The sequence below is a fragment of the Herpailurus yagouaroundi genome, unplaced genomic scaffold, assembly GCF_014898765.1.
Source record: "Herpailurus yagouaroundi ecotype Mexico unplaced genomic scaffold, PumYag 189, whole genome shotgun sequence".
Lineage (NCBI taxonomy): Eukaryota > Metazoa > Chordata > Mammalia > Carnivora > Felidae > Herpailurus > Herpailurus yagouaroundi.
The window spans coordinates 1,081,661-1,095,734 of record NW_024412420.1 but is presented as its reverse complement, the minus strand read 5'-3'; the positions used below and the strand labels follow the sequence as shown (position 1 = coordinate 1,095,734).

Below are 14,074 nucleotides of genomic sequence, written 5' to 3'. Positions count from 1 at the left end.
TATACATACAGTGAAATATTACTCGGCCATAAAAAGGAATGAAGTACTGATATATACTATGTGTGGCTGTACCTTGAAAACATTATACCATGTCATATAAGCCAGAAAAAACAATCACATATTATATGATCACATATGGATTATTATATGAAATATCCAGAACAAGTAAATCCACAGAGATGGAAAATAGGCTGGTGGTTGCTAGGGACTTAGTGAGAGAGGAACAGGTAGTAACTGCTTAAAGAATACACGGAGTTCTTCTTAGGTGAGGAAAACATTTTGGAACTAGTTAGAAGTGGTGGTTCATCGTGAGTGTACTAAATGCCATTGAATTCTTAATATTAAATGGTTAATTTTATGTTATGTACATTTCAGATCAATTGAATAAATACAAATTGATTTCTGTAGTGGGGCACCTAGGTGGGTCAGTCAGTTGAGCTATTGATTTCAGCTCAGGTCACGATCTCACAGTTCGTGAGTTCGAGCCCCGTGTCGGGCTCTGTGCTGACAGCTAGGAGCCTGGAGCCTGTTTCAGATTCTGTGTCTCCTTCGCTCTCTGCCCTTCCCTCTCTCTCTCTCTCTCTCTCTCTCTCTCAAAACTAAACATTAAAACATTTTTTAAAAATTGGTTTCTGTAGTAACCATAATCTCTCTGTATAAAATCCTCTATTCTTAAAAATATAAATTGGTCATCTGTCAAGAAGAACCTGCAATGCTCTAGAAAAAGTATCATCTAATATAAACAATTTTTTTTTGCCATTCTAATGGAAATGAAATGGTACAACCACTCCGGTATTATCTACCAAGGTCAAGATGCACATACACACCCAGCATTTCGTTAAAAAATGAGAATACATACACACACACACACACAAATGAGAACACATTTGCACCAAGAAACAAGTACAAACATTTTCACTGCATCACTATGTATAATAACCCAACACCAGAAACCTCCCAAATATACATCAACAATAGTAGTAAAAAGGATAGACACATAAATACATAAAAGCATATTTGTACAATGAAATACCTAAGAGCAATGGAAATAAATGAAGTAAACCTCCATTGAACAACATGAATTAATCTCATAAACATAATCCCACAGGTATATTTTAAAATAAAATGCATAGAGAGGGAGAGAGCCAAAGCATAAGAGACTCTTAAAAACTGAGAACAAACTGAGGGTTGATGGGGGGTGGGAGGGAGAAGAGGGTGGGTAATGGGTATTGAGGAGGGCACCTTCTGGGATGAGCACTGGGTGTTGTATGGAAACCAATTTGATAATAAATTTCATATTAAAAAAATAAATAAAATGCAAATGCTATTCCAAAATACACATGACTCATGACTATTACTCTCCAACAATGAATATTTCTCAATGAACTAAAAGTTAGTTAGCATGGCAAAAATCACCTTTCCCATATGGACTTCAATTTATTAAGTTATTTAATAAATTAAGAATGTCCCAAAATAAGCCTAAGATCTTGTCTTTGCATGAACACATGAGGGGGAAAATGTTTTAATTATTTTATCCCAGATCTTGACTAGTAAGGATAATGAGAGAAAGACAGTAGGTTCAGTGGAGAGAGAGAAAATTAGGTTTACCATGCAGAGGTGATCCAGAAGGGCTACTTGATAGACCTGGAACAGGGCTACAGCGACCTCCTTGCTTAGACGTCAGTTCTTGTTCTATCTCTTCCAGCCCAGCACTTTTCTGGAAACGGCTCATACGATTCACAACTCGTGGTGACATATGTGTTCGAACACAAGGCTGGCCACCATAAGGGTTGATGGGGAAAACATGGGAAGTCCCCCGGAGTGTACTGACCACAACCCAGCGACAGTCATGGCTGAAGCAGATGTCTTGTACCTGGAAATGGATAGGGAAAAACACAAAAAGAGAGATTGAAACTATTTGGATTTATCTAGGAGTATCACATACATATCAGCAGATGTGAATAGAAATACTTGCCTTTCTTACCAAATTTACCTAAGATCAAGTAATAACTTAAAACTTTTTTTTTAAATTTTTTTTCAACGTTTATTTATTTTTGGGACAGAGAGAGACAGAGCATGAACAGGGGAGGGGCAGAGAGAGAGGGAGACACAGAATCAGAAACAGGCTCCAGGCTCCGAGCCATCAGCCCAGAGCCTGACGCGGGGCTCGAACTCCCGGACCGCGAGATCGTGACCTGGCTGAAGTCGGACGCTTAACCGACTGCGCCACCCAGGCGCCCCTTAAAACTTTTTATTTTACAGACAAGTTTCATGGTGAATATTGATCAAACCACCATATCAGGGATTTGATAAGTTTTAGAGTAAAAAGTTCTGTCCCTTGCAGCACAGAGTGCCAAGTAAAAAAAATCCAGACCTAGGCAGTTTTACCTACAGAGCTACAAAAATATGGGTCAGCTTTATTTCTCTAAATTAATTTTCCTTCTAATAAGCATAAAATAGTAAAAATAAAAACAAACATTATACAATGTAGGTGAAGTTATTAATCCAATCATTCACTGAGCAAATATCTGTTGGGTTCCACGCTAAGCACCAGGAATAAAAAGGTGAATAGGAAATAATCTTTGGGCTCACAGTCTAACAGGAGTTAAAGACATGTGAGAAATTTGTGATAATGTATTATATTAAAAAGCAAAATAAGTGTCTTGTGTACCAGGCACAGTGGTAAGAAAAAGGAAGAAATATATAGTCTCTGTAAGAGGTAAAAAGGAGATGGTGAAGGTGGAGGTATAGGAAAGGCCTGGATTCTGGAAATAAGTTTTGAAGTAGGATTACTTACAAAGAAATAAGAGAAGACACTCCAATTTAGAGATATTCAGATATTCTACATTAGCTATAAATGCAAAAGCATAACACAGAAATGATGAGCAAGTAGTTCAGCATGTCAGAAAAAAAAAAAAAATCAGACTTGGCAAATCCAGAACAAGAGGTGTCTGAGTTTTATTTAAGAAATAGTGCAATCAAGATTTCAGGTTTGGAAGAATGATTATGGGAGTGAAATGCAGGGGAGTGGATTTGCAGCAGGGATGAGGGTGGCTGAAGGAAAATTATGTAAAAGTTCCTTCAACAGTCAGGAACATAGGACCCTTAAGAAAGGTGGAATGCAGAAGAGAAAAGGTCTCAAAGCACTCTAATCTCTCTCTCTCTCTCTCTCTCTCTCTCTCTCTCTCTCTTTCACACACACACACACACACACACACACACACACACACACACACACACACAGCTACACCTCATGTATCTGCAGTGGTTGGCAAACTTTTACAGGTTATCCAGTCTCTATTTTCTGCTATAACTACTCAGCTCTGACCTTCTAGTGTCAAAGGAGCCACAGAAAATATATAAATGAATGAGTGCAACTATGTTCAAAGAAACCTTTATTTGCAACAAGTGGCTGATCACACACTTGATTTAGGGGAAATTAATTACTAATTTGTATGACACTTACCAGGCATTGAATACAGAAGTTCAATTATTTTCAAATTAGTAAACCTAATTTACTACTTTCATCTTAATATCAATCTAATGATAACAACTTGAACAAAAATGTCTCCATTTACTTTTCTTCTTAAAAAGAAAATCAAGTAAAATTTAACGTTGTTCTAACCATTTTAAAGCATAGCCTCTAAAAGAAAGGCAAGTTACAGATTGTTAAGATTTTCTGTATTATTGACTAAATGATTAATTTTCCATCATATAAAACTATAGTCAAACAGTGCTTTTAAAAAAAAAAAAGAATCCAAACAAGTAAAAGTATGGTATAATAAAGATAATACGTTTGTAAGTGGAATTTAACATGGAAAATATATACAGGTATAGACACATAATATATGAATGTGTGGCATAGCATTATAATACAAGCTAAGTAAAACTCCAGCAGTCAGAGAAACCAATACTTTCCAATATATTAGATGTTCAAATAAGTCTAAGTTCAGATTAAAACCATGACTAATATTCCAGAAATATTCTACCAACAAAACCTACAAGTATACATCAAAGTACAAGTCTCTAAAAGAGCCCAGAACCTTGGAAATCAAAAGAAATCTTAGTCATATATATCAAGACAGGATACTTCATTGCTAGGCTATTGCTAGACTAAAATTATCAATACATAGATAAACCCAAAATTCAACCAAACTCCTTTTATTTCAATCACTGCGATATATCCTAATGACATGTTTATGTTTAATGTTAAAAGGACCTCCTGAAATCTGAAAAAATTAACTCCCAAGATTCTAGAGTAATGAATAAAAAGCTAGTCCACAAGTGCTTTACCTCTGCAGTATGCCTACAATAACTTCCAGCTAAACAGACTTACAGAAAAGCAAAAGACAGGGAAGGAGACAAAGAAAAGTATAAACAGCAGAAGCAAGGAAAAGAAAAATAGTTCCAGACAAGTTTAATATTGTAATATGAAATGCATTAACATAAGCCAGAATCAAACATATAAAGAAAAAACACCTGTAGACTTATTGAGTAACTTGTGTTCCATCCACAGGGCAACTAATCCACGTTATCTAAAACCTTTTTCCAGAATACTTTATAATCAAGACCACTTCCTGGTCTGTCCATGAAAAGAAGTTTTCTTCTTTCATTTTAAAAATACTTCTGATATAAAGTGGTGCTAACAATCAGGGTCAAGGCAGGAAGACAGAATTCCACCTAAATGCTTGCTTACAAAAGTGCTATTAAAGAAGTGATTCTGGGCGCCTGGGTGGCGCAGTCGGTTAAGCGGCCGACTTCAGCCAGGTCACGATCTCGCGGTCCGTGAGTTCGAGCCCCGCGTCAGGCTCTGGGCTGATGGCTCGGAGCCTGGAGCCTGTTTCCGATTCTGTGTCTCCCTCTCTCGCTGCCCCTCCCCCGTTCATGCTCTGTCTCTCTCTGTCCCAAAAATAAATAAATAAACGTTGAAAAAAAAATTAAAAAAAAAAGAAGTGATTCTGCTCTATGACCTTGAGTCACATCAGGATACTTAAATGAACACAGAAGATATTAGCCGTCAAGAGACTTAGAGAAAGTTTAATCCTTTACATAACATAGAAGATAATAAGTCATCTACTCACAAAATGCAAAATAATATAACTGTTGGTCTTATGAAACAAGTTGGGTGGTTTTTCATATATTATTAAAGACAAAAAAGACTATAAAATGGCAAACTAGTAATAAAATGACAACATCAACTGCAGCACTTCTGGACCTCAATTTTGAAATGATATTTCCAATAAAGACTTTCTCTTCACAAAACAGGAAAGCTAGATGGCAGCTATATCTCTGTTTCCATGCTACAGTACTAAATATCATGGCAAGTAACATCAGGCAATTGTTAGAAGCTTAAACTAAACAAGTACAGGTACCAAAAAAGTATGGTCCAAACATGTACCCTCAAATTTAGGAAGTAAGCATACTTAGATAATTATTATTTTTAAGGACTATTTACTATACTGAACTCAGGAATTAACCCAATCCAAGCAGATCTGGACAGCAAGAGATATATTGTATGGCTCCTACTTAGCATTTCAAACTGCTATGAAACTAGAGCACAGAATGAATGTGGACTTGAGACAAGTACAGGTTTCTCTCAGAACAGGGGTCAGAAAACTTTCTCCATAAGGGGCCAGAAAGTAAAATTTTAGGCTCTTCAGGCAAGAAAGCAAAACCAAGGATACTATCTAGGTACTGAGAATAACAAGAAAGAAAACAAAATTTGACAAAATTTTTACCAAATATAATTTTTATAATGTAAGTCTACTAATAAGAAGAATGGCATCTGTTTTTTACAGGAGATAATATTTTGTTTATTTAGGGTTCAAAGCCCATAACATTATCATCAAGTAGATCCCAATGCTGATGTTTATAAAAACCATTCTTGGCTCATGAGATGTACAAAAATAGACAGAGGGCCACATATGGCCAATGGACCACAGTTTGCTGACCCATTTTATACCACCACCATGGTAGTAAATGTAAACCTGTCAAATCATCATAAACTTCAAAGCAGAAAGGGCCTTGAAAATCTAAAGTCAAAGTTAAAAACACAGTAAGACCCTCAGGTCAGATTATTCCTACGGTTTACAAGATACTCCACAGTAAAGAGAGGGAAAACTACACAGAAAGCCTTCCCCCATAAGAAGAATCCATGCAAGATATTAGTTAGGAACATGACACCAATGAAATTATAGTTCTTTTCTAAATTCAACAGCCAGCAGACATTCTGTTTTGTCTTCAAGGTGAATAGAGCTGTATTCAATTCAACATTAACCCAAAACTATTGGAGAAAGTCATCTTGGTTGAAAAAAAAAGTCACACACATATACACATATAAACCCCCAAACCCAGAGACAACTATTTCAAATTATCTTGGACATCTCTTAATGCAAAAATAGATAAGTATGTATAGATATTTATGTGGTATATATGTATATATATATCACATAAATACACGTATAGATACACAAAGACATGTGAGACATGCACATACACATATAATTTTCATTGGATAAGAGTAACCAATTTGAAATGTAAAATAATCATTAAACTTTAATATTAAAAAAGAGGGGCGCCTGGGTGGCGCAGTCAGTTAAGCGTCCGACTTCAGCCAGGTCACGATCTCGCGGTCCGTGAGTTCGAGCCCCGCGTCGGGCTCTGGGCTGATGGCTCAGAGCCTGGAGCCTGTTTCCGATTCTGTGTCTCCCTCTCTCTCTGCCCCTCCCCCGTTCATGCTCTGTCTCTCTCTGTCCCAAAAATAAATAAACGTTGAAAAAAAATTTAAAAAAATATATTAAAAAAGATAGTGAAAACATATGGAAACAGCACTGTTAAGTATAAAATCTTTACATGTGATTACAGGCTTTCCCTACAGGTAGCACAGAGGAGTAAATGTATCTATCACTTACTAGGTACAGAGCCATGGAAAAGTTAGTTAACAACTCTCTGCCTTATGGTTTCAATTGGTAAAATGAAAACAATAATGCAAGTCTCTGGGGTTTTAGATTTAATGAATTAACATGTAAAGCACTTAGAATAGTGCCTATCATTTATTAAACAATGAACAAAGATGTTTGCTATAATTATCAGAATTACCATAAAAATATATCCCTATTCTGTTCAAACATCTGTTTTCACTGCTAACAACAAGGACTAAACCACTATTATCACTCTAACAGGTTACTACATTAGATTCTTAAATGGATTATTAATTGAGACTACCTACAAGCAACAAGAGACAAAGTAGATAAATTGTACTTATTCAAAATTAAAAACTTTTCTGCAGCAAAGAATACTATTAAAAATTTAAGACAATCCATAGAATATGAGAAAATTTTCCAAATAATATGTCTGATAAAGGTCCAGCATGTAGAATACATAAATAAGTTTTTCAACTCAACAACATAAAGACAAATAATTCAGTTAAAACAAGCAAAAATTTTGAAAAGATATTTTTCCAAAGAAGGTATAGAAATGGCCAAAAGGTACATGAAAAGATGTGCAACATCTTTTTAGTCATTGGGGAAATGTAAATAAAAACCACAATGAGATACCACTTCATACTGAAAAGAATGGCTATTAAAAAAAAAAAAGAAAGAAAGAAAGTAAGTAAGAAAGAAAAAGTTAGAGAGGGAGGGAGCCAAACCATAAGAGACTCTTAAAAACTGAGAGTAAACTGAGGGTTGATGGGGGGATGGGAAGGAGGGGAAAGTGGGTGATCGGCATTGAGGAGGGCACCTGTTGGGATGAGCACTGGGTGTTGTATGGAAACCAATTTGATAATAAATTTCACATTTAAAAAATAAATAAATAATAAATAATAAATATAAAAATAAACTTCATATTAAAAAAAAAATAAACCTCATTACAGTGAAAAAAAAGATAAAATAACAAGTGTTGATGAGGATGTGGGTAAAGTTAGCCCTCATACATTGCTGGGAATAAAGTAAATGGTGTAGACACTCAGAAAATTCCTGTAAAAGTTAAACATACACTTTCATTCTTAAATACCCAAGAGAACCGAAAACATGTTCAAACAAAAACCTGCACACTAATGTTTACAGCAGTATCCTTAGAGTTCAAAAGTGGAAACAACCCAAATGTCTACCGACTAATAAATGGAAAAAATGTGGTATATCCATACAAGGGAATATTATTCAGCCACAAAATGTAATAAAGTTCTGATACATGCTACAACATGAATGAACTTCTAAAATAGTAGGTAAAATGAGAAAAGGTTACATATTATATGATTCTGTTTATATGAAATGTACAGAATAAGCAGATCCATTGATATAGAAAATAGATTAGCAATTTTCAAGAGCCAGGAAGAAGGGAAGGGGGAATAGTTTCTCATGGGTACCAGGTTTCTTTCTGGGGTGATGAAAATGCTCTGGAATAAACTAGTAGTGATCAATATACCAGTCTGTATACTAAAAAGCACTAAACTGTACACTTTAAAAGGGTGAACTTTATGTATGTGAATTCTGTCTCAGAAAAGCTGTTACTTAAAAAAATGAAAAAACTAACTAGTCAGTTTGCTAAAAGGGAAGTTCTACAGCCTCTTTTTATAGTTGAGGTTTAACTGTCGTTTAGTTCTTTGAGATGTCTCTATTATTCCGTGCTCAAAAGAAGATACACAGCTGCTACATAGCCTAAGTTAGCATTTTATCTGTGCCCATCATGGCTCACTTCACATCTGGGGTTGGAGTAAATAAGTGACTACAACATAACATGGGTAAGCAGTATATTCTTATTAAGTGTCCCTCCATTCAGCAAAGAAGTGTGGTATAAAATGATAGAAAAAATCAAGCAAAGAGTAACTAACATAGTCTGGGAATCCTCATTAGATGCTCATTATTATCAATTTTATCAATTTAGAGGCTTTTAAGAATACATATGACAGAGGCGCCTGGCTGGCTCAGTCAGTTGGGTGTCTAACTAACTCAGGTCATGATTTCAAAGCCTGTGAGTTCGAGCCCTGTGTTGGGCTCTGTGCTGACACCTCAGAGCCTGGAGTCTGTTCCTAATTCTGTGTCTCCGTCTCTCTCTGCCCCCTCCCTGCTTGTGCTCGCTCGCTCGCTCTCTCTCTCTCTCTCTCAAAAATAAATAAAAACATTACAATTTTTTTAATTTAAAAAATAAAAATAAAAAAGAATACAAATGTCAAAATTCTTAGCTAATGAGATATGAATTTTAAAAATACAGAGTACTTAAATGTTTTGCAAATTTATACTAAGTTACATAATTTATTTTGGCTAAATGGCTCCTGTGTTATTTGGAATATTGATAACATCTCACAACTGTTTTTTATTGTAATGATGTAAAGTTTGGCTACCAGAAACCATTAGGCTTCTAGAAAGCTAATATATTTGTTCCTTAAAATATAATATAGCTATATTCCAGTAAATCTTTGTTTTTTCCAAATTTTTATTTAAATTCTAGTTAGATAACATATAGTGCAATACTGGTTTCAGGAGTAGAATTTAGTGATTCATCACTTACAAATAACACCCAGTGCTCATCATAACAAGTGCCTTCTTAATACCCATCACCCAATTAGCCCATCCCCCACCTACATCCCTCCATCAACCCTCAGTTTATTCTCTATAGTTAAGAGTCTCTTATGGTTTGCCTCCCTCTTCTTTTCCCTCCCCATATGTTCATCTGTTTCCTAAATTCCACATATAAATGAAATCACATGGTATTTGTCTTTCTCTGACTTATTTTGCTTAAAATAATACACTCTAGTTCCATCCACGTCATTGCAAATGGCAAGATTTTATTCTTTTTGATGGCTGAGTAATGGTCCACTGCAGATAAATATCATATCTTCTTTATCCATTCATCAGTTGATGGACACTTGGGCTCTTTCCTAGTTTGGCTATTGTTGGTAATATATTCCAGTAATTCTAATTTATACAAATATTTTTTTGAAAATCTAAATTATCCATTTTCAAATATTTTGCTGATTTAATAATCCAAAGCAACAATATATGGAGCAACCAAATCTAATTAGCAGACATATACTTAGAACAATTACGCCCATTTTATCAAAACCAAAAAAAAAAAAAAAAAAAAAACTCCATCCCAAATGTATATTTAAGTCATAAAACAGGCTGAATTCAAATTACACATGAAAAAGAGTATTTGAGCTCTAGAATTAAGTGGTACCACATTTAAGCATCTAAGGTATAGAAATCAGCATTTTAAAGGGCTCCAACTTATGCCACAAATTCATCACCAAAACCTAATTAATAACAGCAATAAAAGCATAGGGTCAGTATAATATCCTAAAATCTAAAGCAAAATTTCTCAAACTTTAGTGTGAAAAGAAGTACCTAAGTTATTTGTAAGAAGTGCAGATAATTGGTCCAACCTTCAGAATTATGATTCTGTAGGTACTGGGAGGTGGGAGAGACATAACCAAGAAATTTGCACTTTTGGAACACTCAGATAATGACTCTGATATTGACCTACAGTCTCTAATATGGAGCCAGAAAATAAAGTGGCCAGAAATGGCAGTCCCCCTACTCCCATACCAAACGTTAGAAAGCATTAAAAGATATTTTAAAAAATAACAAAGTAATATCAATGATTTCCCAGGGCATGAATGAGGTAGAATATTGACTGAAAAAAAGATGCAGGAAATTTTCTGAGATGATGAGAATCATCTGTATCTTGATTGTTGTGATGGTTATACATATATGACTAGTAAATGGCAAATCAAGCATTTCCAACATTCTCTCTCTCACCTGACACCTCTACAGATACTTCAGACTTGCCCAGACTAACAGGAAGTGTTGACACAATTATGATCAGTCAGACAAAAGCAGGATACTACTGCAGGATTCTGGGAAAGTATCTCCTTCCCTGATATAAGAAATTAACATCACCAAGGCTGCCAAAACTCCCATCTTAGTGCCTTGAATTCAGAAATGATACCCACAAGAGTGGCAATTATAAAGCAGTCATGAGGGAAAGAACAAAAAAGTCACAAGGACACTGTTGAACAACTGTACCAAAACTAGCAGCAGCCTTCTTATAACATGACAAAAATAAATCCTAAGTTTTTAAAACCATCGTTAAATATGATTTTCTTTCTGTAGCCAAATATATACCTAATGATTCAAATATCAAATTGCTTTCCAATTCTCTTAAAAAGAAAAAAGGAAAGAAAACCCAAAAGCAGACAGCACTTGGATAGAAAGTCTACAATCCAAGAGTATTATTGTCTTTCAGAAGCCTGTAAGAATGGCAGTCAACACTATAAAGATAAGTCCCCCATAGAGCAAAAACTAGCCAGGGTCCAAGCCCTCAGATGTTTATGTTTAATGAAAACTTATAGTAAAATATATAAAAGAAGTTATTTGCTTAAGAATTAATATACAAGTTCTAGACACATTCCCAACACAACATTTCAATAGCTTTTATCCTTCAAAATTAATATAAACTTTCATTTTAAATGCTGTAATTCTTACTATCATGACAAGGTTAATGGCAATAAAAGTTTACTTGGGAATAAGTTGCTTAGAAAGGAAATGTGTTAAATTAGACAGATAATCCCCACAGACCCTCTATCCTATCTGCCCAATTCCCTCTCCCTATCAATTCTTCATAATCATTTATTCAGTAAATATTTATGGAAAGCTTATTACAGGTTTTACACTCTTCTAAAGTGTCACAAAATAAAAAATGAGCTAATGTTAATTAGCAGCATGCAATTATCATCTGAACCAACAACTGCACTCTTGGGCATCCACATCAGAGAAATGAAAACTATGTTCACATAATATATTCATAACAGCCCCAAACTGTAAATGCCAGGTGAATGTAGGTCCACTTACAAAAGGGCATTGTGAGGGAACTGTTCAGTATCTTAATGGACATACAAACCTACATTAAATTGTACAGATCTAAACACACTCATTTACACACACACACACACACACATACACAAATGCACAAATGAGTACAAGTAAATCTAATGAAATGTGAAAAAGATCAGGGATTGTACCAATGTCAATATCCTGGTTGTGATATACTCTAGCTTGCAAAATGTTTACCTTATTGAGATAAAGTGAGCCAAGGGTACATGGGATCTCTTAGTACTATTTCTTACAAGTCCAGTTGAATCAACAATTATTTCAATAAAAATCTGAACTGAATAAAAAGTGAATATGATGCCTCACAAACACCACAGAGCCAGCAGTGCTAAATAGCCAGCTCCTACTGCAATCCGAACTTGAGTGGAAACAAGGATGAGGGGTGTCCAAAATGCCAAAGGCTGTAGGGATGAAACTCAGCAGTGTTGAGTGGGGGCAGAAAAAAAAGGGGTGGTTATGCCTGGACACTCACTGGATGCTAGCAAGTAGCACTACTGCCCATAGGGAAATAAGTGGCAGAAACACTGGGGAACCAACACTTGGCCAAGTGAGAAAAAAGGCCAACACTTCTGGCTGCCCCATAGTATCTGCAGGCTAGCCTCCCCTGCCAACAAGACAGAATAATGTGATTGCCTGGCAGCTGTCACTTGAATAACTGACATGTGCACATTAAATACATTAGTCAGTGTTCTGTAGGGAAAAGAATTCCATGTCCTTGTGGGGGTGGGGGAAAATACCCTGGAATGAAATGTAAGCAAAGTTTGCAATAGGGAAGAGAGACTAAAGTGACCTTGTAGGAATACTCTTGTGCTTCTGTTGATAAATGTGTAACTGGTATTAATGGCTTAATTGATTGTATTTACATGCTTGTAAGTATCAGACGGTATCCTCTGCCATGCAGACTGAAATGATAGTGGGAAAAATGCATGACAGAGTGCCTACTAGGCTTCCAGTTCCTTCCCAATGTTATATAATAGAAACAAAAGAATCCCAGTAGGAATAAGTTAGGTAATGACTTAATGGCTGCTGAGGTACTTAAGGTGTTATCCCAGTACAACATCGCCACCTGCCTGATCCAACAACCAAATACACTCCCTTTTTTCAGATGGTAGCTACTAATCTGCTACTAAGTTCTTGTGAATGAACAACTGACCCATGAGGCCTTGTGATTTTTCAAGACTGATATTGGAATGGATCAACTCAAATCTGATAATGAACATGGTGGTAAGGACCCAACAGAGCTTGCTAGTCAAGTGGAAATGGTATGTTCCAGAGTATGTTCCAGCCTGGCCCTAGAAACATCTTGATTTTACAACTACTTTATCATCTACTCCACTGCCCAAAGCAATGCCACTAGTTTAATAGACCCCTGACTCACAGAGCTTCCTTTAAATGCCTGTGCCTGATTCCCTGATGGCTTGGCTAAGACGAAAACTGATGGTGTCCACTAGCCTATGGCAGCTGTACAACCCCAACAAAAACTCTGGTGGAACAAATGAAGACCAATTAGCACAGTAGGATAATGGAGAGCTGACCTCTGTTTTAATTGAGGGGTCACTATAGCTGTGGGGCATTCATATCCACTTGTTTATATATCATCTATAGATGATTTTGTACTAGATGACAAAGGTGAGTACAGAGAATATATACGATGCAGAGTTTAAATATTTACTATTGGCCTTTACAGAAAAAGTTTGCTGACCCTGCTTTAAACAATACTGTTGACACACTGGCCAAACCTAGTGTGGTTTACCATGAGGAAGACTACATACTGGCAGATTGCAGATGTCCCTCTTTTAAGGCCAAGAGTGCACAAAACAAATCACAGTGATAACTGAACAATCTGGGTCACTCATACCCAAGGTAAGATTCCATTGGCTGATGGGAAGACAATTTGTGCCTTTCATTCTATTAACAGTGTTTCTCAAAGAGCAGATATGTTTTGTTTTAATGAACTCCCAATGTCTCAATACTGCTTTCATGGATTTTGCTATTAGTGTCACATCTGAGAAAGCTGTGTCTAACCCAAATCACAAAGGTTTCTCCTACATTTTCTTCTAAACGCTTTTCATAGCAGGTTTTACATTTAAATCTATGACCACACTCAGGTATCACTTCACGCCAGTCAGAGTGGCCAAAATGAACAAATCAGGAGACTCTAGATGCTGGAGAGGATGTGGAGAAAC

The 14,074-nt window shown here is 35.9% G+C and overlaps 1 protein-coding gene across 1 annotated transcript in view; it reads right to left on the bottom strand.

Annotated features, from left to right (window-relative positions):
* BCAS3 (BCAS3 microtubule associated cell migration factor) overlaps positions 1-14,074 on the bottom strand; it is a 632,238-nt gene that overhangs the window by 360,272 nt on the left and 257,892 nt on the right. The window contains exon 17 of the mRNA XM_040497881.1: positions 1,609-1,873. Within this exon, the coding sequence (XP_040353815.1) occupies positions 1,609-1,873 (265 nt within the window). The remainder of the gene's footprint in view (positions 1-1,608; positions 1,874-14,074) is intronic.